Raw genomic sequence first — 25758 nt, forward strand, 5'->3', positions numbered from 1 at the left:
CTTTGATGTCCTCTTTAAATTACTTCTAGGTTAATTTTGTGTTTTTATTGTCTTGTTAAGAGACTCGAATCAGGCAAAAGTATTATGTCAAATCATATGAATAACATTAACAAAATAACAAATAAGTCGGTTGATTTGATACAATTTGTACCTCAAGTGATTGTATAATACCAGAAACAAACAATCCCAGTTTAAAGCAACAACCTAAGTAAAAAAACAAAAGAACAGGTCTTGACTTCACACCAGATTGGAACACTTTACTTATAAGTTTAAAACCCTATACAAACATCAACCCATGAAAGACAACCCAATAGAGGATGGAATTTAAAGCATGGTTGAGCATTGGCCCCCTACATCACTCCGGTCAGGCTGCTTTCTCCTGTCAGAGGTGCATCCTGTAATGGAGAGAATGGTGAGAATTTTTCTGTGAATTATGTATATAAAAAACCCAACTTTATGAGTCGCGTGTAAATTTGGGGTTGTAGCATTGAACTACATTAGTTGTTGCAGGATATGAAACTTCTTACCATATTTTCTTTGTCCTCTTCAACAGTCTCAGCTGCAGCCGAAGGGCAAACCTGATCTGTAAACATAAAATAGAAAAAGCACATAAGTCATGCACCCAAAGGAATAGTAACATGCTGAACCTAAAATTCATCTACACCAGCTTGCCTTCTTGATCAGCTGATTTGGTGCCCTGTCTCTTGGTCTTTTCCTTTCCTTTAACAGGCTCTGTTTTGGTTGTCTTCGGAGTTTTGGTAAGTAACTTACGACTCCCAGTGTCCGAAACAGACCTTGAATTTGAACTGGTCTTATTCAAAAGCCTATTCCTGTTTGCAGCATTATTCTTTGGAGTAGCCTCTTTTGCTGATTTGGTCACTGATGATACCTGAGCAGCATCAGTATTCAAGGACTTGGGTTTCAATCTCCGAGCTGCTGCTGCTACGGGAGAAACCCTGTGAACCTCATCATCCGATGACCGAGTTCCCTCATCAGGCACCTGTGAACAGGTTTCAGACACCTGTGGTTGCTCGGGATTGTCTGGAACATTGTAGCTTTCAAGTAGCTCATTTATAGCTTCCCCATTTTCACCAAGATTATGGCGACGTATATAGGATTTAAGCTCATCACTCATTTTCTGAAGGGGCTGGATTTAGTGTTAAAATGAGATTAGACCAAAAACAAAGATAAGTAAATACCAAATCCAGTATACTAAATTGCGTAAACCACTTTGATCATATGTGTGCGCGTGTCACAAAAGAAATATAAAACGATGCCGGCTGAAAATATTATAAATAGCAAATGCAAATGCCAAAAAAAAAAAGGAAACTTGAATAGAAAAGCAAATGAAAGGGCGTAGAAAGGAAGATGCAATGGCATGAATTTGAGATTATTTTAGCAAGACAATTTTTATAGGCGGCTATTGAATAGACCCCAAATCATATGAGAAGAATGCAAAAGGTGAAACGAAGACACAAATGAAGCATACCTCACATCCAGCTTCTAAGGCAAGTTTGAAAAATCCAAGTGAGACAGAGTGCTTAGAAGCTGATTCAGAGAGCTTAATCTGCGACAGCCAGTAGGAAGCTGATGACAATACATTGAACCTCCTTCGAGTTGATGATCTAGAAGAATCAGAAAGTGGTGTGTCACTTTTGCCTTGACCATTGCTTGGTTTCTTGGCTGCTCTACCCTCGAATATAGGAGTGGTTGTCCCAGCAAATTTTGGGGATGGAGTCACTGTTGATTTGGTCGGGATGGAAAGCCTCCTGGGCGGCTTTCCTGACCCAGATTTCTCCTTCGAAAGATCTAGAACACTCACACTCTTGCTTACACTGGGTGTTGCCCTCCCCCTATCAACCCCAAACAAATCAAACCCACTAACATTTACAAATAGTCAAACGGAATACTACATAAAAAAAACCCTACTCTTATCCAACACTCACATAATATATCATTGAATGATACGAGGAAGGTTGTCTACAAATGGATAATTAATTCTATAGAGACAAAAACCAAAGCACAAGCTATAGAATTTTGAGCATACCTTCTGGATGAAGAAGAATTGGATAAATCAGGCGCGGGTGGCTTCTGCTCCTTTGGTTTCATTGAGGATCGAAGTGGATAACGTAGCTTCGACTTCCCTGCACTCCCTGAAAACAGGAGAACAACATTTAAGTCATTAAATTTGCTATCTAAAGGAGAATATAGTGTTCAAAAAGAATATATATATATATATATATATATATATATATATATATATATATCAATGGTGATTAGTCGCGCCGTTATTTATTTCTACTCTTTTTTATCGAAAAACTAATCAAGTGATATGTAATACTGGTCGGTAAACGCATTTTAAAAAATAAACTATTAAAAGTTCTAATTTAACTTTGAATGGATTAAACCTTCCTTTTTCCAGATTATGTACCATTTTATAGGGTAATCAATACAATCTCTAAAAAACTGCCTATTCTGGTAACAATTTGGCAAAGAAACTTACTTAAACCATCAACAAAAAAGAACCTAAAACTGCATGGCAATTGGCTATGGGACTGTGTCTTTCATGTAGTGAAACAGCAGCGATTATTTCTTAGTATAAAATGAAAGAATATTGTAAAACTTAAAAGAAGCCAGATTTAGAAACCGAAAGAATAGAATCAGAAATTGAACCAGAAATTTGAGCAGCAGATTGTTGTTCTTTGACAGCCTCCTCCATGATTGTTCGTTTCTCTTCCAAGATTTTTCTCAAACAAAAAGAAAAAGAAAATTCTTGCTTTCTTTCAAGGCACGAACAAACCCAGAATTCTTATCTGAATTTTATAAGGAAATTTTGTCTTTCTTTTAACCTTCAGATGATTCACTGCTTTACTTTTGACTCAATCTCATGGGCGGGAAAATTAGGCAGCAAAAAAGAAGAGAAAAAAACCTAAAATTATCGAAAATCATAGTTCAACTGCTACTCGAAATTCTTTTGTTTGCCATCTACGCGCTTTATTTCTCTGACAGCTGCCCCTCATAACGCTCCTCCACTTTTAAAACCGCTGCAGTAACGGGCTTTTATGATACACGTGTCAACCATAAGAGGAGAGTAGGGTTTTGGGTCGGGAGCATTGAGAGTGGGGAAGAATGAAGTAAAGATGATATGAACGGTAGAGGGAGCTGGAAGTGGGACCCACGCGCCATACCTACATAAAAGGTAAAGGAGAAACATCGAACGGCAAAGCCCATTCGAATTTCAAATTTTGAAACAACAAAAAGGTACTTAGGAACCGGTTTAAAACGGTTAAGATGCCAGACAGACATTATGAGATATTATTAATCGAACATGTTTCATGTGGGCCCCTGTAGGCCCAACTTTCGTTATTGCTTTGTTGGGCTCATCGTTCGGCCTTTTGTCACCTACCTTCACGTAAAAAACTAATGTGTTTTTTCTTACCCAAATAATACAAATAAAATAAAATAAACACTGAAATAGGATAAATCCTCCATTATTTTCGGATCTAAGTAAACTGAGCAGTGTCCCTACAGTATCTGCACAAACAATTTCACTTAACAAATAAACAGCAACAACTATCTTGTTCAAAGTCTATTTTCGTAATTAACAAAAATCTAATTACTCAAAAAAAAATCACATTTATATCTTAAAATATACAAATAACTATTAAAAAAAGACATGCACTAGTCAATTCAATCTTAATATTACTTTCAACACAATAATTCTACTAAAATAACCTTACACTACCATACCTATCTTAATCAACATACACTACAAAACTAGCATACACAATTCTATTTTTTTAAATACATATTATTACAAAAAATTTAACTTTTAACACATTTCTTATTAATAATTATACTATTAGAAAAATAAAATACATACCTATTTTTTGGACCTTCGACTGTGGGGAGGAAGGGAGGGATGAATCATCCAAATGTTTGTAATATTAAAAAAAATTAAAGATGCTAAATAATTAGTACCAAACTAAGCCCTTTTATAATAATAAAAATAATATATTAATATTAATATTAAATTTTTTTATTAAAGCTAAATTTTTTTTTAATTTTTTCTGGTATTGGAACTCGAAAACGTGACCGACGGGTCACATTGATGGCAAGATTTCAGGTTTTTTTTTCAGCTTTAATAAAAATATTTTAAGATAAAATATTAGGGTGTCGCATGACACTTCGACGACACCAATAAAATTTTTTTCCCGTTTTACATGTACAAAATACGTGATACTTTTTGGGTATCAATATTGGTGCCAACGATTGCTCAGGTGACACCCTAAAAAAATTTAATAATTCTTCAATCATTGATGGCAAGGGAAGGGGTGTCACTGATTGCTCAGGCGGCACCGGGGAAGCACTATTTATTTTGCATAAATTGATAAATAATGGGGTGCTTATCCAATTTCAATGAATATTTTATTTTTTATATATTATTTTGATATAAAACTCAAAACTAATGTTTACAATAAATAATTGTAAAGGAAAACAAAATAAATAAAAGAAAAAAAAAGGTAGGTTAAGGAAAAAATTGATATGATCTTTATTTTACTTGGATAATTAAAATTAGTAAAGGAAAGAAAAGTAAAGCGAAGGATCTTTTACAATATTTGTTGTGTTAAATTGTAAAAATTTTAAAAATTATTTATAATATTTTTTCAATTATATTATTTTATAAAATAATTTATGTAAAAGATTAATAAGACGAAAATGATATTTCACATTTTAAAATAAATTTTATTTTTGTTATTTCCAAAAACAATAATTGCAAGCAGAAATTGAGCAATGCTAAATGCTAAATGCTTCAAGCACTGGTGAAGCAGAAAAACAATGAATGGTTAATATGTTTACACAGTTTCGTTTCCCTACGTCTATTGGGCCTTGCCCAGTGAGATAATTTACTATCTTAACACATCATACAAAGGTGATTGCAAACAGTAACACTCATTAGATTAGCAACCTCACTTTTGCATATAAGATTTAAATCACTCTCCTCTAAGTTTCTCTCTTAAAAGCTTAGGACAAAAACCAAGTGACTCATTAAACCTTTCAATATATAATAATTTAAGGCTTATTAAGATAATGATTAATTGCAATCAATATTTCCATCAAAATAGCAAAGATAACCAGTAAGGATAATATCTTTAATATGACCAAGATAAGTCATCAAATCTTCAAGATATATTACCAAGTTACTCAATCCAATTTCGTCAAAATAAGGAAGTTTGTTTGATCCAATCCAAACCAATGTTCAAGGTATGTTCCTATAATAGGTTGGATATCATAAATAGGCTTACACTCGTCCACATAATCAACAAATATCATAGTCCAAAGATTTATTAACAAAAAATACCGACACCATATAAGGCAAATTATGAGGCTAAACAATGCCAAACACAATGGGCACTAGTAGTGGCATTACTCTAGGTACTCCTCTCATAATTACCTCAACAATAAAACATATATCAAGGTTGAACAAACCTTCCATATTTAGAGCGTATATCCAACTTCACTTAGTAAACTTCAATTCATCGTTATCTGCCCAATTCTAATTAAAATAATTAGTTTTTTTTATAGGGGTACAAAGGATTATAAAATTAGCCCATATCTTATATATAAGGTAAGTAGATTAGATAAGAATCCTTGAAAAATAATCTTATTTAATTCAATATTTTCTCTAATAGCAAACACGAGATTGTTTATACAAAATCCTTAAAAAGATGTAAGAGAATAACCAACATATTTTGGTTAAACATGCCAACAAATAAAATCAATTATGAGTTTAAGCTATGCTAGATACCAGTGGATATTGCTCCTTAGCACTCATAAATTGCCTCGATATTTTTTCTTTCCTTAACTTAGTTTTTCCACGAAATTAGGGTAAATAAAAATTAAGCAATTCGAGGGAAAGTAATGGAAATTCAATTCCCATGTTGCTTTCTCTTACTTTCATTTATTTTCTCTTATTTTTTTCACGCAAAGTAAAATTGAAGTAAATATTAGCTAAATAGTTATATAACGTTTAACTAATACTAAGCGGTATTAAGTGGTCGGATCATAATACATAAATACAATTTATATTAGTAGATAATCTAAACACGTCCTTAGTCTAATAAAAAATGTGTAAGTCGATTAAAAGACTAATACGTCGTCTATCAAGTTCAATTAGGATGATGTTTTGTCTTGAGCATCGGAGTGGATGACTCTCAGAAAATAGAGACATAGATGTTACTAATTGTACTTATAGTAAATTGGACAAGACCCAAATAGAATAGATAGTGGATTCGTTTATGGCTTTATTCACTTGTGACATTCATAGTGCGACATAATTAAATCTTGAATAGATGATGGACTATGTATGCGTGGCTCATATATTTTGATGTAAGTAAAAGCCTGAGTTTAAATAAATAAGGAACTAAAAGTTGGTGCATTAGGTAAATGACTTTTGCAATATGTAGTATCATTGACAATAGTGGATTTTATAGCTTGATTAAATAGTAAATGATATTCTCTCATTGACTTTACATAATAGATGAAAAGTAAACGTGATCATGGGTCATTTGTCTTTGTGATAAATGACCTAATTACTATTTGATAGTAATTGATTTTTCATGAAGAAAGATGTAATAGTTAGCATGAGGTAAAATAGGATAATATTGGAAGAATGAATTTATCCCCAATAATGTTTCCTCATAGATTGTTCTCTGTAAAATTATTATGACTTTAACGGAATTAGAATTGGGTTGAAAATTTTATTTAATTGATAAATTAATTTAGTTAGTTTGATTAATTAAATAAAATAATATTTATTTTGAGACATAGAAAAAAAAAGTATTGAGTTGGATTAAATTATAAAGTGCTGAATCAAAAGTTCATGAAGCACATATACTGGACCCAATACAAGAGAAGCTCCAGACATTTCATATTACATGTGAGGGTGGTAACCCTGGTATTAGCATTTAGGGTGTGTCGTCCCCCTCTATCTTAGTTAGACTAGGGGAGTATTTTCTATTAAATAAATATTATTTATGTTATTATTATTCAACTAAGATTCTTCTATTAAATAAATATTATTTATGTTATCAATGACACTAGTGGAGCTATTAATATAAGTTTTTACGCACAAGTTTCATATATTGTTATTCTGTCGGAAAATAGTGGAAATACATTTTCTATGGATAAATTCTATTTTCTAGGAATTACAATTTTTACTAATTTTATTTGAGAGAATTACTTTCCTACTGAAAGTAATAAAATCGTATCTTGTTTTATTTTTAGTTCGTGTTGCTCGAGCCCACACTTGGCGTAATTTGAGATACGAGGATAACAAAAAATGTTGTTCAGTTGAAAGCCGATAATGATTCAAGTTTTTCTCGCACAAAACACAGGTACTTTTCGGGGAAAAAAGTTTATTGCTATAAATATCACAAGTCGACTCAATTTTCAAAATTTTTAAACTTCTGTTGTAATTGAAAACTGTTTTCTTAATCGGACAGGGTTAGAACCCACATCATCTAGATACTAGATGTAACTTTTAAATGTATCTCATTATTCATTACTCTTTTATGTTATCAAAGATGTATCCAGGGGTCAAGTCAAATTGAGTTGAGGTCTAATTTTACAAAAACTTTCAAGTTGGGGCCCGATCCCGACTTGACTCAACCCATCCAAAAAGCTCATGTTACAGTTAAAAACCAATAAGATATAAATATATATTTTAACTAATAATTAAATAAAAATATTCAAGAATCATTTTATTTACATTCGAGCCGATCCATGGGCAAAACCTCTTTATCAAAGTTCGACCCATGGATAGCTCTAAATCTCACTAAAGACTAGTTTAGCGTTGCATTTGAAAAAATATTGTAAAAAAATTTTTGGTTTAAGATTTTATTTAGTATGATTGCCAAAAAGGACTATTAAGAAATAAAATATTCATTTTAGACATGACATTGTAACTTACAATTTATGTAGTTAAATGATATTTAAATTTATTAATATTATGACATTTTAATAAAATGTAAGAAAATAATTAATTGTATCTCCTTATCAATATTTACCCTTCTTTTAACTAAACAAGTCTTTGTGGTTTGATTTTTATTCATTAAAGCAAAAATATATTTATTTGACAAGAAAAGAAATACACTTAAATGGATATCTTGCATAAATCTTGTAGCTAGAATCGGATATTGAAATCCATAGTAGTTTCCTTCGTATTTTATTTAAAATTTGAATTCGAAAAGTAAGAAATTAGTATGAAAATATTTTATAATCGAGGTGAAGTCAAAACAAAATTTTAGTGAGTACCGAAATTAAATTGTAATTTTGTAATAGTAAAAATGTAATATTTAGAAGATTAAATTAAATTTTTATCGTTTTTAGGGGACCAAAGTGTAAATTTATCTTTACTAATTTTAAAGGGCCAAATAGAAAATTTTTCATCTTAATGGGCCGGGCCCCTGCTAGCCCTTAGATTAATGTGTTAATAAATATAGATGAACATTGACACCTTAATATCTCAACTAGAGGTGCTCATGGGCCAGGCCGGGCCCATAAAAAATTCGCCCACTGAAATTTTGCCAGGCCCGCCAGGAAAAAAATCATAAGCCAGGCCCGCCCGCCCATTTTTTTAATAAATACCAAAATTTATTTTAAAATTAAAAAGTATTTTAAAATTTAAAAAATTTAAAAGTATTTTAAAAATATTTTAAAATTAAAAAATAATAAAAAAAGTATTTTAAAAATATTTTAAAATTAAAAAATTAAAAATAAATATATTTATTATATCAGGGAGGGGCAGGCAGGCCGGCCAAAAAGTGGTGCCCGAGACCCGGCTCGTTTTCTAAACGGGTCTCATTTTTTTGCCCAAGCCCATATTTCGGGCCTATATTTTTACCCAAACCCTCTCATATTTCGGGCCGGGCGCTCTAATCTCAACAACATTATTTGTATATTCAATTTTTTAAAATTATTTTTGCTTTTAATTAAAATATTAAAAATAAGGTTAGTGATTGCTTCTTTCAATAATATCATTTCAAATATTTAAATTCGTGTTTTCTTTTTGAAAGTATTATATGACTTACCACTACACGAACATTTATTGTTGATAAGTAAATAAAGAGTTATGAGAATACACTCAACTAATTTATTTTATTTCTTCCTTTTAAGTTTTTACTGGTACAATTGTGGTTCGAACTCAAATTATTCTGAATAAGGTAAATATTTAACCAATAAACCATAAAATTTATCCTTTAAAGATTTTATATTGCTTTCTACTTTTTGTCTATTTTATTGTTTTTTTTCTGAATTGGTAAGAACCTTGTTGTATTTCCATTTTAATATTGACATAATATAAAATTAGCTCTTAACGTTTACATTTTTAAAAATTATTTTGACTCTCGTTTTAACTAAAATTGGCCATTAACATTTTAAAAAGAGTCAAATCACTTTTTTTAATGGAAATACTGACTAAAACATTATTATTTTTTAGTGATGTTGACATGACAACCGTTATGGTAGTTCACATATGCTTCATGTTGACGTGACAGTGCTTGTTTATATGCCATGTCAACAAATAATTTATAAATTGTAAAAATATAAACTATAAAAAATTTAAAATTCAAATATATATATATAATTTCATAAGAATTAAAAAAAAGTATGAACTACATGCAGATTGTCATGTGGGCTACAATGTTTAAAAATTTAACCTTTTTGTCAATATTTCTGTTAAAAAATGACAATACAACACTGTTTGAAAGGTTGATGGTCAAATTCAACTCTTTTTTAAAAGATCAAGGGCCAAATTTAATTAAAAATATGAGTTAAATTGATAAAAAATATAAACGTCGAGAACTAAATGTAGCATTATACCTTTATTATTTAATTTATGTTGTTAATTAATTAAAGTATATTTTAATATATATTAAAAAATTGGAAAGTAAGATTTAATAATGGTCAACAAAACACAACTTGACACACACTTGACACTACTATAAAATTATTCATTAGTTAAAATACTTGAAAGGTCCTTATATTATAGGAATTGAAATAAATTAGTCTCTATATTATTAAAAAATTAAATAAATTTAAATTATAATAGAATTAATATTTACCGTATAAAAATGTCTTGAAATTTATTTTTTCAATTCCACACAAAAATTTTATTTACAAAATAATAAAAAACTTTAAAAATATTAAATGATATTTTTTAAACATTCACCAGCCGATCCTGTCCCCTGTTACTACCTAACTTGTTATACCCTCATTCCTTTTAAGACCTTGAATTCGGATTCATATACTTATCGAAACAATAGTATTAATATTTGCTTAAATAATTCTACTATTTTTATAATATAATACAAAATCTCACATGGTTTTGGTTTAAAGCAAGTGGCCAAGAATGAAAGCAAAGTCAAACAACTAAATTATGTGATGTCACACCACATCCAAAAAATAAAAATATACAGTTTGTTGACCAGATTTTGTCTAATGTAAGTTTTAAAACTTCTAAAATTTCATTTTTGAGAATTATATTGTGTAAACAATACAAATTTTTAAATATATTATTTCTAACTGTAATTATGCTTATATTTCTAATTTTAAAATAATATCAAAAGTAGTCTTATAAAACTAAATTAATAAAAATATATAAGGTCAAGTATAAAATAATCATCCAATTCTTCTATTTTAATCGCCTAACTACTATTATTTTTTAATTTAGTCATTCAATTTTTGAAATTAAATATTCTAGTCTTTTTGCCATTAATTTAGTAGCGAAAGTCGAACGTGACCTTTTTTCGTTGGCCTAATAATATATTTAGCCCTTCAATATTTACACATTCTATCAAATTGATTATAAATCTAAAAGTTCAATAAATTATAACTCTCAATGTTTACAAAATTTGTCATTTTAGTTCCAATTCTAAAATTTATATAATATATTTAAAATCTTTAAAAACCTTTCTATATTTACTTTTCTTTACTTTTTTTATAATTTATATTTACATTCTTCAACCAAACATGTGAAAAACCTAGAAAGAAATTAAAACTATTTTTATTCAATCTCTTTTGATTTAGTCCTCATTTCCTTTTGTTACATTGTTCGTCTCGAAATACCTAATTAAAACTTAGAAAGAAACTCAAAGTTAACAAATTTATAACCCTAAAAAAATAGTTGGGTTGACAACATCAACTCTGACAACCTTACTCTTTGTTAGAGAGACAATACCAGGCTCTAGTGTTCTTATATCTTTATCATTTCAAGCTTAGACATTAGAGAGAGATTACAGATCAAGACCACGACCACGACATTTGATATTTCCAATTTTTTCATTTGAATGTAAGAAATAATAAAGTGGAAGGTATGTTGGAAATTCATATTGGATGCAAGAATATTAAAAATATTTGTATATTTGCTTTTAAATTTTACAATTTATATATACTGTTTAAAATTTTAAGATTTTTAAATTTTTATAAATTTAGAAATAAAACGACTTTGTAAATTTGAGCGCTACATGTGTTGAATTTTTATATTTAAAATAAAAATTAATAGAACTTGTAAATATTGGAGGACTAAATTTGTTATTAGGCTAATAAAATAAACTCCACGATAAACTTCATTAGACCACTAACAAAAGAGTGACTAAAAATTTAATTTCAAAAGTTGAATGACTAAAATGAAAAAATTAATAATAGGGTGACAAAAATAGAATGAACTCGAATAATTGGGTGAATATTTTTGTTAAAAGGGTTAATGACAAGTTTTACCCTGTACTTTAACGAAATTGCTAATGCGATACCTATACTTTTAATTTGTTTATTTTGGTACATATACTTTCTATCCGTATGGTATTTTGGTACCCTACCCTAACGACTGTTAATATTTGACAGGCTTGACACATGGACCTGTAATGAAATAACACATGGCAATGTGAATCACACCAAAAATTTTAAATAGCAATCAAAGGAGTTCTTAGAAAATTGCCCTTATTATTTTTTTTGAAGGTCAAAAATCAATTTAAAATAAAAGAAATATATTTAATAATAATGCTCGGAGACTTATTTAAAACTTATTAATTCTCTTTTTTCCCTTTTCTTTTCTAAATTCAAATTAAAAATTTATTAATATCATTTTTATAAATTTTAATTAAAAACTTACTAATTTCTATTTTATTTCCTTTTTCTTTTAAATTTAAATTAAACACTTAATTATTTATTTTTCTTTTTTGTTATTAAAATAAAGAAATACTTAAATTAAAAATTCCATAAAATGAATCATTCATAAAAGTCTCTTGGATTTTTGGCAAGTTCCTATGTGGATAAGCATGGTTTTTTAGCTTCTATTCTCAACTTGTATGAGTTTGTATCTACATAGCACATGAGTTGACACGGGACATGACCATGATTCATTTCGGACATTGTTAAATAAGATTCAACAATTTTTTCCATAAATGAGTCAAAAAAAAAATACATGTTTTTGTTTTGAATAAAAGTTTACATCAATATTCAAAACAACAAAGATGAACAGTTTTTCAAAGTAAAAAACCGAAATCATTTTGATGTTTACTCCACAGTAGAAACCAAAGTATCTGAAAATAAGTCATTGTTATTTGATCAAGAAAAAAAAATTCAAATCACGCATTACCACTGTTCTTTCTCTCAAATCAAAATTAAACTCAAACCTAAGTAAAACCAAGACTCAAGCAAATCTTGAAAACAAAAATATCAGCAAAAAATCTCACCGAAATGAAGAACAAAAAAAAGACAAGTTGGAAAGGAGAGTTCAAGCACTCATATATGGCTCTTTCGGCATCTGAGTGGTGAAAGCTAAGAGCAGCATTGATCTTTGACCGGAAGTCGACGCAGCAGCCGATGAAGCAGGCCGGCTTTGGTTATCTTTTCATGGGTTGTAGGTACCATACTGACAATTTCGTTAAAGTAGAGGATAAAACTTGCCATTGTCCCTTATTGACAAGAAATTTCATTTTCTTTTGACGCAAAATTATAAATTTATTTGGAATATGGAAAAAGAAATGTCAGTGTGACATTGGTGAAGTAAGGAATATCCTTTTTGTGTTTACTTTTGTTTTATCCTACAAAAGATAATTTGTCCGACAACATAGGGATAGGGATGTCATTTTCCCTTCCCACAAAATAAAAAAACCAACGCATGACTTTTGTATTGCCTCAACCAACTCGTTTTGTTGGTTAAAATAGAAACTAATTTGAGTTTTATTTTACATCTTTCATGTTACGAATAAAAATGTTTATTTTACAATATAATTATTCAAATATTTATTTGTATTATATTTATAATAATAATTTTAAAAAGTTTAGGTATTTATATTTTATAAAAGAAAAGGTATAAAAGTTTTAAGAAAAAACAAATGAGGTGATGGGTAGTAATTAACGCTTATGAATGGCCTATGAGTTCTCGATTTCATCAGATTTCTTCCACAAAGTACAAAGCATAAACTATTTATTTATGGTTTTCATTACACTGTGTCCTTGTCTTATCTCTGATTCAATACTGCTTTGCCATTTTGCTGATTTGCATGATTTTTCCAGGAACCTGCGTTTCCTTCCAGAAGCTCATACAATTCCATCAATTTGACTTTCTGCCCAACTTTGAATATATGAATACACTTGGATCATTTTGTAACGTGTGATATTAAGAAATGGATCCCTCGTTTTGTAATCTATGCTATTATTTAAAGTTTTATTTGTCTTGAACTATTAATTCAGTTTTTTTATTTAAACAATTAATTCATATAATGTTGATCGGTTTATGATATCATACTAAGAAAATGATAATGGGTAAATTACACTAACAGACACTTTAAAATAGCCATTTCTATTTTGATTATTCTAAATTTTTTGTCAATTAGTACTTTAATTAAGATAATTGTTTGAATTTGTCACTAGCGTTAAAAATTCAGTTAATCCACTACAGATTGCTAATGTGACATCTTTTATTTTTGACTAAAGTTATTAGCTTTTTTATAATTATTCTAAAATGCTTTTTTTTTAGATTTATTTGCAACATAAAAACCACGGATGAATCATCTCCATTACCTCCACACCGTAAAAATCACTTTACACAGTACTTAAAGAAAAGTGATGCAATAATTCGTTGAGTTTTAGCATTAAAAACAAGAACCCACTTTACCCAACGGCTAAAATTTGTGGATGCTAAATCTCACAAGCTAAAAAAGCCATGAATTCAAGTCAACTCCATTCCACAAAGGTCGACAAAATAAATAGCCCTAAACATGGTATAAAGAAAGCACCCATCAACTCTATGCAAAGCAATTAAATGATCCCTCCTTTTTCCAGTTTTTTAAATACTCAAATTCATAAAAATTTCAATACGAAACACACACATCATAAAGTTATACAACTGAATGCAAAACGTCATAAACATTTACATCACCAGAAACAGTTGTGTAAGGTGATTCTAATGATGAGCAATAGAGATGGGGAATAAGGGATGAGAATCGATAGCTCTTACATTACAAATAAATTAAAAGAAATGTTTGAGACTAATTATAGAGATAACCCTAACCTTAATCAAAAATAAGAAAGCGCCACGTTAATAAAAATATTTTGGAATAATCCAAATAGGTTGTGAATTTGAAGTTAATTTATTCTTTACTTAACCAAAAAGATATGGTATTGACTTTTACCAATTTGGTTAAATATCCAAGAAATGTAATTCACTTATATATTTGATTGGAGCCGTACGGCAAGGCATGTTAATGTGATATCAATAGATAATGATAATTGCACCAAGAAAATAAATATAAATAAAAATAAAAATAATATATCAGCAAGAAATCTAAAATTGTTTTTGTTAATTTCGATTCGAATTTTGAATCATTCATTCATCTCAATAAATATGAAATGTAAAACAACAGGCAAATAGATAATCTAAAGTAGGGTAAGCAAATTACTTTTTAGGGAAATTCATATAAATTAAAAAAAGAGAGAGTTAAAAGTAATAATAAATTTTTATTATAATAAAATAACATATGTTTGGTCCCCAAGGGCGTTTCCGCTATTTCTGCTAAGAACTGGGGGTATATTGGGAGCAGAGGGCCAAAGAGCCGAAACGCGTTAAGACTTGAAGAGTGGAATAATAATAATATAGGCAACAAGGTTTGAAAATCGCGGGGAAATCTGGAAATCTCCTAGAGTAGTACAAGTATGGGAAAGAAGAGTTCAGATTTCAGACCGGTTTATTCCTTTATTTAATAAATAAGCAGCAGTCCGGAAAGCAAAGTACGAAACAGCTCCCTTTCCCTCCTATAAAACCATACCCGAAGACTTTAAACTCTTAATTTTCTCTGAATTTTACAACTTGATTTTCGTCTAAGCAAAGTTGTATCAATGGCGGATCAGCGTCCAACACTGGGTCCAGCCAGTTTCTGGACGCAGGCCAACGCTCTTCTCAGAAAGAACTTAACTTTCCAGGTCCATCTCATTCCATTTCTCACCTTTTTTCCATTCATTTTATCCTCCTAAAAGATATCTTAGTTTTGTTGTGAAAATTCCGGATTTTTTTAGTCAAGTTCAACTTGGAAAATGAAAGGCAATACTGGGTTAGAGTTTCTTTTTTTTTTGCCTGGTTCTGCTTTGTATTTGTTGTTGCGATTGCTTATTTCAGTTGTTGATGATTGGTTTACTAGGTGGGATGATCTTTGATATTTTCCCCTTAATAAAATTTTTTCCTTGAAAAGGTTTTGTTATTTATATATTATGGTGTTTTGCAGAAAAGGAACATAGGGGCAAACATTCGGCTGATTTCCTTCCCGTTATTTTTCTGTATTCTGTTTGTTGTGGTGCAACAAGTGTTGGACAGTTCACTAGATAACGCGGACAATCGTTGTGGATGTATCTGTGTTGAAAGAAACGCAAATGGTAATTGCCAGAGGAGAGAATGTGGGATAGAGTACTCGACAGTAGATCAAGTAGCAACTTGTCCTATTCCCGATCCCCCGGAATGGCCTGCACTATTACAAGTACCAGGTCCCCAATATCGTGCAGTTAGATCTGATTCAAATATGGCTGCAGACTTCCCAAATGAGTCTTGCAGAAGTACGGGGACTTGTCCTGCAATTTCATTTTTCACGGGGTATAATCAAACGCTTAGTCAAAGTATGCATCTTACTTCTCATCCCTTGTTTTAAAATTCAAGTTTCTTTGGCTTTAAACTAATTGCTGCAGTGAAAGATGAAACCACATCAGATTAAAACTTGCTTTTTCTGGCTTTGGTAGTTTTGACGCAGACCATGTTCTCAACTTCTTTGAATATCAATTCCTCTGATTTTGCAAGCAGTGTGTCCAGCAATGTCCTGGTAAGTAGATCTCCTTTTTGTTCCTTTCTTTTTCCACATATATATATATATAGACATAGTTTCTGATTTTGGTGATGATTTAGAATCTGATGTCATAATACTGCTTCCCATCTTTTGGTTTATAATTTGTCTTCTCAAAATGTTTCAGGGTACAGCAACATATCCCGAGGGTTACAATTACCTCGAACCCGCTATTGTTCAAGCACTTCCCCTCTATAATGTTCAAAGTCAATGCACATCAAACTCAACAGTTTCTGTTCTAATCAACCAATCATCTATAGCCAGGGAAAAAGGTATATGCCACTGACATTCTTGTTATATGAATGAGACTGCATGAATAGACAAGTTGAAATGCAACAACGGAAATTTTCAAGAATATTAGGCATGGTCATATAAGGACAAGAAATATTTGTTGGAAAATATATTAATTTGAAGTTCCTTCAATCCTTTGTATTGTAAACTTATATGGCTGTTGCACTTTTCATATTCTTGTTTATTTTGCCAAGTACAAGTTTGTTGCACTAGTAGGTTGATTTTTGACTTGCATGAATCTATCTAACATTAAGGCTCCTTTATGCTACTTACATATATATTGTTTTTGGAAAACACATTGACGGATCTTATTGCCTTTGAGGTCTCATAGGGTCAAACTCTGCTTGTTGAACTTCTCTGGCCTGATTCTTTATTATTTTTGAGATAGTCAGTAAAACTCAGAAACAATCTCAAAGTAGAGCACTTTGTAAACCTAATGCCTTAGATTAGCTCATTTATATTAGAAATTCAATGCAGGAACTCACCCAAAGTTGATTAATGGTCCTTCCATACAATATTACCTTTCTCTAAAGAAAAATTACAATGTTGCATTAAAATTTGATTTCAGGAAGATGGTGATTCTATGCTTACTTCTTTAATTTTCTGTGGATGTAGAGGTACGATGTGTTCAAGCTTTATACCTATGGCGCAATAGTTCTTCCCAGGTGAACAATGAGCTGTATAGAGGTTACAGAAAAGGGAACTCAGAAGAGAAGATAAATGAGTTTGTTTCAGGTTAGTCTAGCTTAAATTGTGTTGTTGCTATTGTTTTACCTAATTTACATAGAATCATGTGTGGTAGAGAAAAATACTGACAAATTTATCTTTTCCACAGCATATGATTTCTTGAATTCAGATGGCAATAATTTTAATGTGAGCGTCTGGTACAATTCTACCTATAGGAATTACTCAACTGGTAGTTCTATGGCATTGTTGCGGATTCCACGATCTGTCAATCTGGTATATATTTGAATTAGCTAAAGTCAGCTTTCCTCCTTGCCTGATTCTTTGGCAGTACTAATCTTATACCTGGGATTAATTTTAGACTCTCATATACATTTAAAATGGTTGACAAAATATCATTCTCTAGTTTTCTAAAGAAAGGAGGGCGTGAATGTCTTGGAGTCAAATCTTGCTCATCAGTTTTACTTAATGGATTGAACAAAAAAGTTATAAGGAAAAAGAGGCATCTATGAGAACCATTCTAAAATATACGTTGATTTCTTTCTGGTTTGATTTCTCAAGCAGACTGGTGTTATCTCTTGTAAGCTCATCATCTCTTTCCGGTTTTGGTTCATAAGGTTGTTGCGATTTATATATCAACATTTGACAGCAGGAAATATGTTAGCAGGACAAATTTGTTTTGACTAAGCAGTTAGGATTTAGGAAACTATGAGCGAGAGGCTTTAAAATCTCAGTTCTGTACTCTACTTCTTCAACTGTGCTCCCCAAACAGTTGTTAATGGGAATATGGTTGAGAAACCAATGATTCATTGTCTCTATTTTAGTCTTTTCCAGTCCATTTTTCTGGAGACTAGTTGTTCTGTTTTTGCAGCAAAATATGACAATTGTTTTTTTACTTAAAATCTTGAATCATTTTAATTGGCTTATGGTGTTCCTTTTAGGTACAAATAGAAACCTTACCCATCATATTTGAGTTTTTTGGCTATACTATATATTCTATCTATGCACATTGCATTTTGGTTTTGGCAGTGACTCTAAAGGATAGGGCTGCCTCAATGGTCCAAATATGTTATACAATTTGCATTACTAATGTGCTTTGCCCTTTTATAAATTTATTTCTTATTTCTTGCTACCTTTCTCTTTATTCCACAAATTTATATGGTAGTTGCTTTTTGATCAAAAGCTAGTGAATACTGATATTTGCTAATGTCATATTTACAGGTATCCAATGCCTACCTTCAGTTTTTGCAAGGGCCTGCTACAAAAATGCTACTAGATTTTGTCAAAGAAATGCCAAAACCTGAAACAGAACTCAGAATTGATTTGTCATCTCTTCTGGGAACACTCTTCTTTACATGGGTTGTTTTACAACTGTTCCCCGTAAGTATTTATCTCTTTTTCATTGGTATTCGTCCTTATGTATGGTTGCACAATTTTAACATTATTACTCCTATTGATCATTATCAAAATTATCACAGTTTGGTAACATTTATTTGATAGTAAAAGTTCTACAATCAGATTTAATTTCTAATTCATGCCAGGGAGATTTTTTAGATAAAAATCGGGGTTAGTTATGAACAATGCACAATATTCACACGAAGGGCCAAGGGAATACTTTTTTAGTGTTGTTATATAAAGATATGATATGAGAGGTTATCGCAAATTGACATGGACAACTATTGTCATTTGTCACTGCTCCACTGTTCTTCATGTAATGGCATAGGCCCAGTAAGCAAAATTTAACCGTGCAACTCTTCCTGCAATATTCCTTCCTTTTCACTTTACTCTTATGATGTTTGGATAACGAATCTATGTCTTAGTTGTCGGCTTTCTGCATTGCCTCGTAAACCTATGAGCAAACTTATTATATGGAAAATCTGATCCAAGGTCATGGTTACAATTTTATTTTCCTGAGTCATTGTCAACTGTTAGTTATGATCTCTTTCTGTTAATATCTTGACGGTTTATAATATATTGTTCTATATTTGCCTTAACATTCTGGTTTTCAATGTAGGTGGTGTTGGCTTCACTGGTCTACGAAAAACAGCAAAAATTGCGAGTTATGATGAAAATGCACGGGCTCGGAGATGGACCTTATTGGATGATATCTTATGCTTATTTTCTTGTCATCTCTTTGCTGTACATGTTATGTTTTGTGATATTTGGCTCAGTCATTGGTACTAATCTAATCAGTTAACTGCTCTTTAATATCTTTACTTCAAGCTTCTCTTTTAATGTGTTTGATTTCCTTCCAGGGTTGAAATTTTTCACACTAAATGATTATAGCATCCAGTTTGTGTTTTACTTCCTCTACATAAATCTGCAAATTTCCCTGGCCTTCCTTGTAGCTGCAATGTTTTCAAATGTTAAGACTGCTTCAGGTCTATCTTAGCTCTTTGATTCACTCCTCTTAGTTGGCAAAAGTCTACTCTTTTAAAGATTAGTTAACTGACTTATTTCTCGTAAATACTTGTCAATGGTTGCAGTTGTTGGATACATATTTGTCTTTGGAACGGGACTTTTAGGAGGCTTTCTCTTCCAGCCCTTCCTTGAAGATGACTCATTTCCCAGTAAGTTTAACTGTTAAGGAATTATAAAAATGCAATTTGTTATCTTTATTTTGTATGCTTGAATTATTTGTTAATGAAACTAATATCTTGATTAGATGATGCTTTAAAGAAGCTAATATCTTTTGCGGCCTGAAGCATACTGATTTTGGCATTTAATTTTGTTGGCAGAGACCGTTCCTTTTATAAATGTTTGAATCACCTCATCCTACTATTCTTACTCATGCTTCTGAGAGTCAATTGCTTCTTTTGACTTATTGAATGATGGGAACTGGGAAATAGTGATTAGTAAGGAATTGAGAAATGAATTCTATCCCAGAGGCTGTAGTAATAATAAATTTGGCTTCTATAAACTTAGAATAGTTGTGACACATTTCTGGAAGTATATTCTTTCAATCTCTAAAGATTCATTATTATTCATTTAATTCTTTCAATCTCTAAAGATTCATTATTATTCATTTAAACTGACCATCTTCACTTGTACCTTTCTCCATACTTACTACGAGACTCGTTTTTTTGATTTTGTAGGAGGCTGGCTTATTGTAATGGAGTTATTTCCTGGATTTGCTTTGTATCGGGGATTATATGAGTTTGGAGAATATTCTTTCCAAGGAAATTATATGGGCACACATGGGATGCGGTGGGGGGATTTGAGTGATAGCTCTAATGGGATGAGTGAGGTCATGATTATCATTCTTGTTGAGTGGTTTGTTGTTCTATTTGTAGCGTATTATGTGGATCAGGTTTCATCTTCGGGTGCCGGGAAGAGCCCTCTGTTTTTCTTGCAAAGATTCCGTAGAAAGCCTGCATCATCTTTTAGGAGTTCTAGTCTACAAAGACAGGGATCAAAAGTTTTTGTTCAGATGGATAAAGATGATGTTAATCAGGAGGTAATATATTTCCGATTCTTTGGCTCTGTAGAATGCATCTTCTCATTTAAGGGTAGATTTCTTTGAAAGGCTCAGTGACCACTATTCCCTTAATTTTCGTAGTCTTCCAAAAGACTAGCCTTTCACTCACTGACAGGTGGATTCTATTAACATGATTATTTCTTATGGTAGAACCGAAAACGGTTTGATCATTCAAATCTTTCTAAAGAAGCATGAATTTCATTTTCTCACTAATTTTCCATCCTTGAATGGCTTTGCTTCTTTCATTAGTTGGTCTATGTGATAGAAGGGTGGCTGTTTCTTGTTTATGCCTTAATGGAGCAGAGAATGTCCAGTTCAGACTTCATGTTCCACCTCTTCCAACTTTAGTATAGTAGTTTTCTTCAGATGTGCATCTCTAACAGCATCTTTCTAACTTTTATGCCATTATCTTAACTCAACTAGGTCCATTGCCAATTAAAACAACTTTTTATGCATTGAGTAGTGTACAACTGTAGCTTAGTATTTATCTTTCAAAGTATTGTGTTTGTAGCTCAATGTGATATGAATAACTCATTTGTCTAATAATATTTTCTTTTATATTTTTGTTTCCAGCGAGAGAAAGTTGAACAGTTGCTACTTGAATCAACTACAAGTTATCCCATCATTTGTGACAACCTCAAAAAGATATATCCTGCAAGGGATGGAAATCCTGCAAAAATTGCTGTGAGAGGATTGTCTCTTGCTTTGCCTAGAGGGGAGTGTTTTGGCATGCTTGGACCCAATGGTGCTGGCAAGACTTCTTTAATTAATATGGTAGTGTATGATTTTTTTTTCTCTCTCTAATTTGAAAGTATGGTTCTTTTATGCACTTAGCAGACTTGTATGCATTTTCTGTGACGTGAGGGGCTGCAAGTGAAATCTTCCATGTTAGGATCTAGTTTGTTTTCCCAGTAGTAATTTTAGCCATTTTGTTCCCTATGTTGGGATTACTTTCGTCTTACTCCTGCCTGTATCTTAATAAAGATAGAATCAGGTTTAGCTGTTAAAAACTATGCAAGATTGATGTGTTATTCTGTGGACAGATGATTGGGCTCACAAAACCAACCTCAGGGACAGCATATCTTCAGGGTTTGGATATACTGACTTCTATGGATACAATCTATACAAGCATGGGTGTCTGCCCACAGCATGAGTATGATATAATTGTTTCCTTTTGCCAAGAAACACATTGTTTTCCATGTTGAAAGATTTCTTATTTTGTTATTTGTAAATTAGCCTGCTCTGGGAAACTTTAACTGGGAGGGAGCACTTGCTATTTTATGGGAGACTGAAGAACCTCAAAGGTTCTGCATTAAATCAAGTAAGTCAAGATTACCTATGTTCTGAGCTTGTTATGGATTTTACTTGGAGAAGTTGATGCTCATAAATATTATTTAATTATAAATTAAAGTCTAGAGGCCCTTCTATCAGACTTCCGTTTTGTCTTTTAATATTCAAATATTAAGGGCGGATGGTGGATCTTCATAGAAAGCTAGGTTGAGGCGATGTAGTTTATCGTCATGTAAAATATTTGGATTCTATTTTTGCTCATTCCCATGCAATTGTCTCAGGCAGTGGAAGACTCTCTTAAGAGTGTCAACCTATTTCATGGAGGGGTTGCAGACAAACATGCGGGCAAATACAGTGGAGGTATGAAGAGGAGGCTCAGCGTTGCCATTTCACTGATTGGGGATCCTAAGGTAAAATGGTTCACTCTACATTTCTATGTAAGACATTACTAAACTTATATCCTGGGGTGCTGTTCATAGCTTTAATCATTTGAGATTTTGCAAATAGGTTGTCTTTATGGATGAACCCAGTACCGGTCTTGATCCAGCTTCAAGAAATAGTCTGTGGAGTGTTGTGAAACAGGCAAAACGAGACAGGGCAATTATTCTCACCAGTATCTCTCTCTCTCTCTCTCTCTCTGCACTGTCACTCTTGATTCACCATTCTTGATTTTAACCTTTTTGCATGCTTTGCTCTCTCTCTTTTGCACTTCATTTAAAAAGATTATTGATAATAGAAGGCGAGAAGCATTGGCCCTTGATACCAACAAATATTATCTGAATGTTTGCAGCGCACTCAATGGAAGAGGCAGAGGTGCTATGTGATCGATTAGGAATTTTTGTAGATGGCGCCTTACAGTGCATAGGAAATGCAAAAGAGGTTAGTTTGGCTCTAATAGTAATTTTCTCAACTTGATAAAACTTTCATTCCTCTCATCTTTTACACGGTAGCGTGTTACACACCCTATCCATAGACCAGAGCTTTTGAGCCTCTTATCTGCAGAATTTCTATTCTATTATCTTTAAGATATCTATTTAATCTTGTATTTTTTCCAAACACTGTCTTCTAATGTTTGTTTGGGTGTTTGATGTGAGAAAAGCTTTGTTAACCTATGATTGGTGTGTATGGCAGCTGAAGGGCAGATATGGAGGATCTTACATATTCACTATAACAACATCTTCAAATAACGAGGAAGAAGTGGAGAACATGGTACAACAACTCTCCCCAAATGCTAACAAGATATACCGAATCTCGGGAACACAGAAGTTCGAGATGCCAAAGCAAGAGGTGAGAATAGCAGATGTATTCCAAGCAGTTGAGAATGCAAAGAGCAGGTTTACAGTGTTCGCATGGGGTTTGGCTGACACCACTCTTGAGGATGTCTTCATCAAGGTTGCTCGTGCGGCACAGGCCGTCAATATATTATCGTGATTCTCACATTCTCGTCCTCTTATTATATCTACGATGTTCATATATGATAAACCATTTCATTCCCCCCTTTTTTTTTTGAACTAGAAGCATTTCATTCATCTACAGATATAGTTGTAGTGTTGCTTTTTGTTGTTGTCATATACGCATTTACTTTGTAAATGAATTGGATTCTCCTTTCTTATTTATGGATTATATAAAACTAGAATTTGTGTTACAAGAGAATGTAAGAGAATGTGTGTGATGCTACTCTATAATATAATGTAAAAAATGTGACAATGTTGCTCCTAGCGAAGTGAGGTTGCAGCAAGAATAGATTATGGTGGATGTCAAGTATAAAAACTGATGTAAAAGTAACATAATTTTGAGGCTTATTTGAATGATAATTTACATTTGATGTATATTAAATTAATCGGTTAATTGACTTATAATTCCCATTAAAAAACCTTTTATATAAAATTAGCTCTTGTAGTACAATATTGCTACTTAAAATTTTTTTTGGATACTGTCATAATAATCCCAATAAAAGGAGACCTGTCACCTCAAAAACCAAGTTATTATTAAGTGAATAATAGGTAAAAGATTAAAAAGAAAGAAAATGTGAAAATCAAATTGAAAGTTTTAAAATATATAAAAATTCTGAAAATTTTAACAAATCAAAGTTAAAATAAATTAAAACTTTAGAAAATATAAAAATAATATTTTCTTAAATTTATATTTCTTAAATGATAGTATGGAGCTACTGTGTTTGAAATTGCAAATATCTTATTCTAAAGATGAATTATAAAGTTTTGGTATATTAATTTACAATTTCATAAATTTTGTAAAGTAAAATTATCATTTTGAGTTAAAGCCATTACCTACAAATTACTTATTACGATTATAATTATTTGTGTATGTAATAAATATACATAAAATGATGATAAATAAAAATAAAATTTTGATACGTGTAATTCAGCCCATGTGTGAACAGAGAGCTGAAATGGTAGGAACAATAAATTCTCCATATTTGGAGATTGGTTAGAGCAAGATTTTGAAGCTTTTCGAGGAATCTCACATAAATGAGAAAGGAAAAAGATAGTAAAGAACTGAATGTGTATCCAAATAAAAAGAGAGAGAAATGGAAACTTCTTATAAATATATTAACCAATGGTTAGACGATGTATATATGGCAATTAACCTTTTTTGTATTTTAAAATTCATTTAAAAACAAATGCATAAAAATCTCTTAAATTGGTAAGTAATTTCAAGAGGATTCATGCTTTTTATTAAACACAGTGAAAAAATTCAAATTTGAACACATCTGTATTGCCTATGCCATTTCAAGAGCATGGGCCCCACCATTTTGACGGTTTTTTTTCCTCCCACGATATTACTCAAAAGATTTTTAATTTAAAAAAAAGGGTAAACTACCAAAATAGTCACTTTTATTTGCCTTAGGTTACATTTTAGTCAATTTTGTTTGAAATGTTACGTTGTAGTCACTTACGTTATCGTGTTGTAACATTTTAGTCATTGAGTCATTAATTGCCGACGATGGTGTAACGATAAGCTGGTGTGGCACGTTAAATCATCATTTCAAACAAATTTTAGGTTAAATTCTACAATTGGTCCCTATATTTTTTCATTTTCTACAATTTAAAATTTTTCTTTTATGTTCTTCTACCTTTTTTTTTCCCATTCTCATATGCTTCTCCCTCTATTTTCCTCCCTTCTTCATTTCTTTTAACATAGTTTTTCTATGTTTTCCATTTGTAACTAGTCCACAAGCTCGCCTCACTCGAAAAAATTAAATTGTTCAAAAAATAAAACATAGAAAAACTACGTTGAAAGAAATGGATAAGGTGGAAAACAAAGGAGAAGCATAAGAGAATGGAAAAGAAAGAAAGTTAAAAAAATAAAAGGAAAAAATTAAATTGCTCCAAATGAAAAATATGGGGACCGATTGTATAAATTCATCTAGAATTTTGTTTGAAATGATGATTTAACGTGCCACATCAGTTTCTTTGTTACACAGTTAATGTAAACTAACGGCTCAATGACTAAAATGTTACAACGTGATAACATAAGTGACTAAAACGTAACATTTCAAACATAAGTGACTAAAATGTAACATGAGCCAAACAAAGTGACTATTTTGGTAGTTTACCCTTAAAAAATTTATCATTATCTCATTTATTTAGTTTAATTTAAAATATT

The 25758-nt window shown here is 31.3% G+C and overlaps 2 protein-coding genes across 3 annotated transcripts; one reads left to right on the top strand and one right to left on the bottom strand.

The window, feature by feature from the left end:
- Window positions 1-82: 82 nt before the first annotated feature.
- On the bottom strand, window positions 83-2908 carry LOC105764625 (uncharacterized). 2 transcript variants are annotated; one of them, XM_012583273.2, is made up of 6 exons: window positions 2674-2908; window positions 2048-2153; window positions 1490-1880; window positions 673-1147; window positions 528-583; window positions 83-395 (listed from the first exon to the last, which is right to left on the bottom strand). In XM_012583273.2, the coding sequence occupies exons 1-6, from the start codon at window positions 2717-2719 to the stop codon at window positions 351-353; spliced, it is 1119 nt and encodes a 372-aa protein (XP_012438727.1). In that variant the 5' UTR covers window positions 2720-2908; the 3' UTR covers window positions 83-350. The 2 variants fall into 2 exon arrangements, with proteins under 2 accessions (XP_012438727.1, XP_012438728.1); XM_012583274.2 differs by having other exon boundaries at window positions 1490-1853; window positions 2674-2905.
- Window positions 2909-15171: 12263 nt separating this feature from the next.
- On the top strand, window positions 15172-23784 carry LOC105764629 (ABC transporter A family member 7). The gene is made up of 18 exons (XM_012583276.2): window positions 15172-15483; window positions 15783-16167; window positions 16288-16367; window positions 16516-16660; window positions 17295-17414; window positions 17515-17639; window positions 18585-18743; window positions 19378-19540; window positions 19619-19744; window positions 19850-19933; window positions 20459-20820; window positions 21415-21615; window positions 21885-21994; window positions 22078-22162; window positions 22413-22541; window positions 22639-22744; window positions 22922-23010; window positions 23263-23784. The coding sequence occupies exons 1-18, from the start codon at window positions 15400-15402 to the stop codon at window positions 23560-23562; spliced, it is 2853 nt and encodes a 950-aa protein (XP_012438730.1). The 5' UTR covers window positions 15172-15399; the 3' UTR covers window positions 23563-23784.
- The last annotated feature ends 1974 nt before the right edge of the window (window positions 23785-25758 follow it).

Source organism: Gossypium raimondii, chromosome 12 (genome assembly GCF_025698545.1).
Source record: "Gossypium raimondii isolate GPD5lz chromosome 12, ASM2569854v1, whole genome shotgun sequence".
Lineage (NCBI taxonomy): Eukaryota > Viridiplantae > Streptophyta > Magnoliopsida > Malvales > Malvaceae > Gossypium > Gossypium raimondii.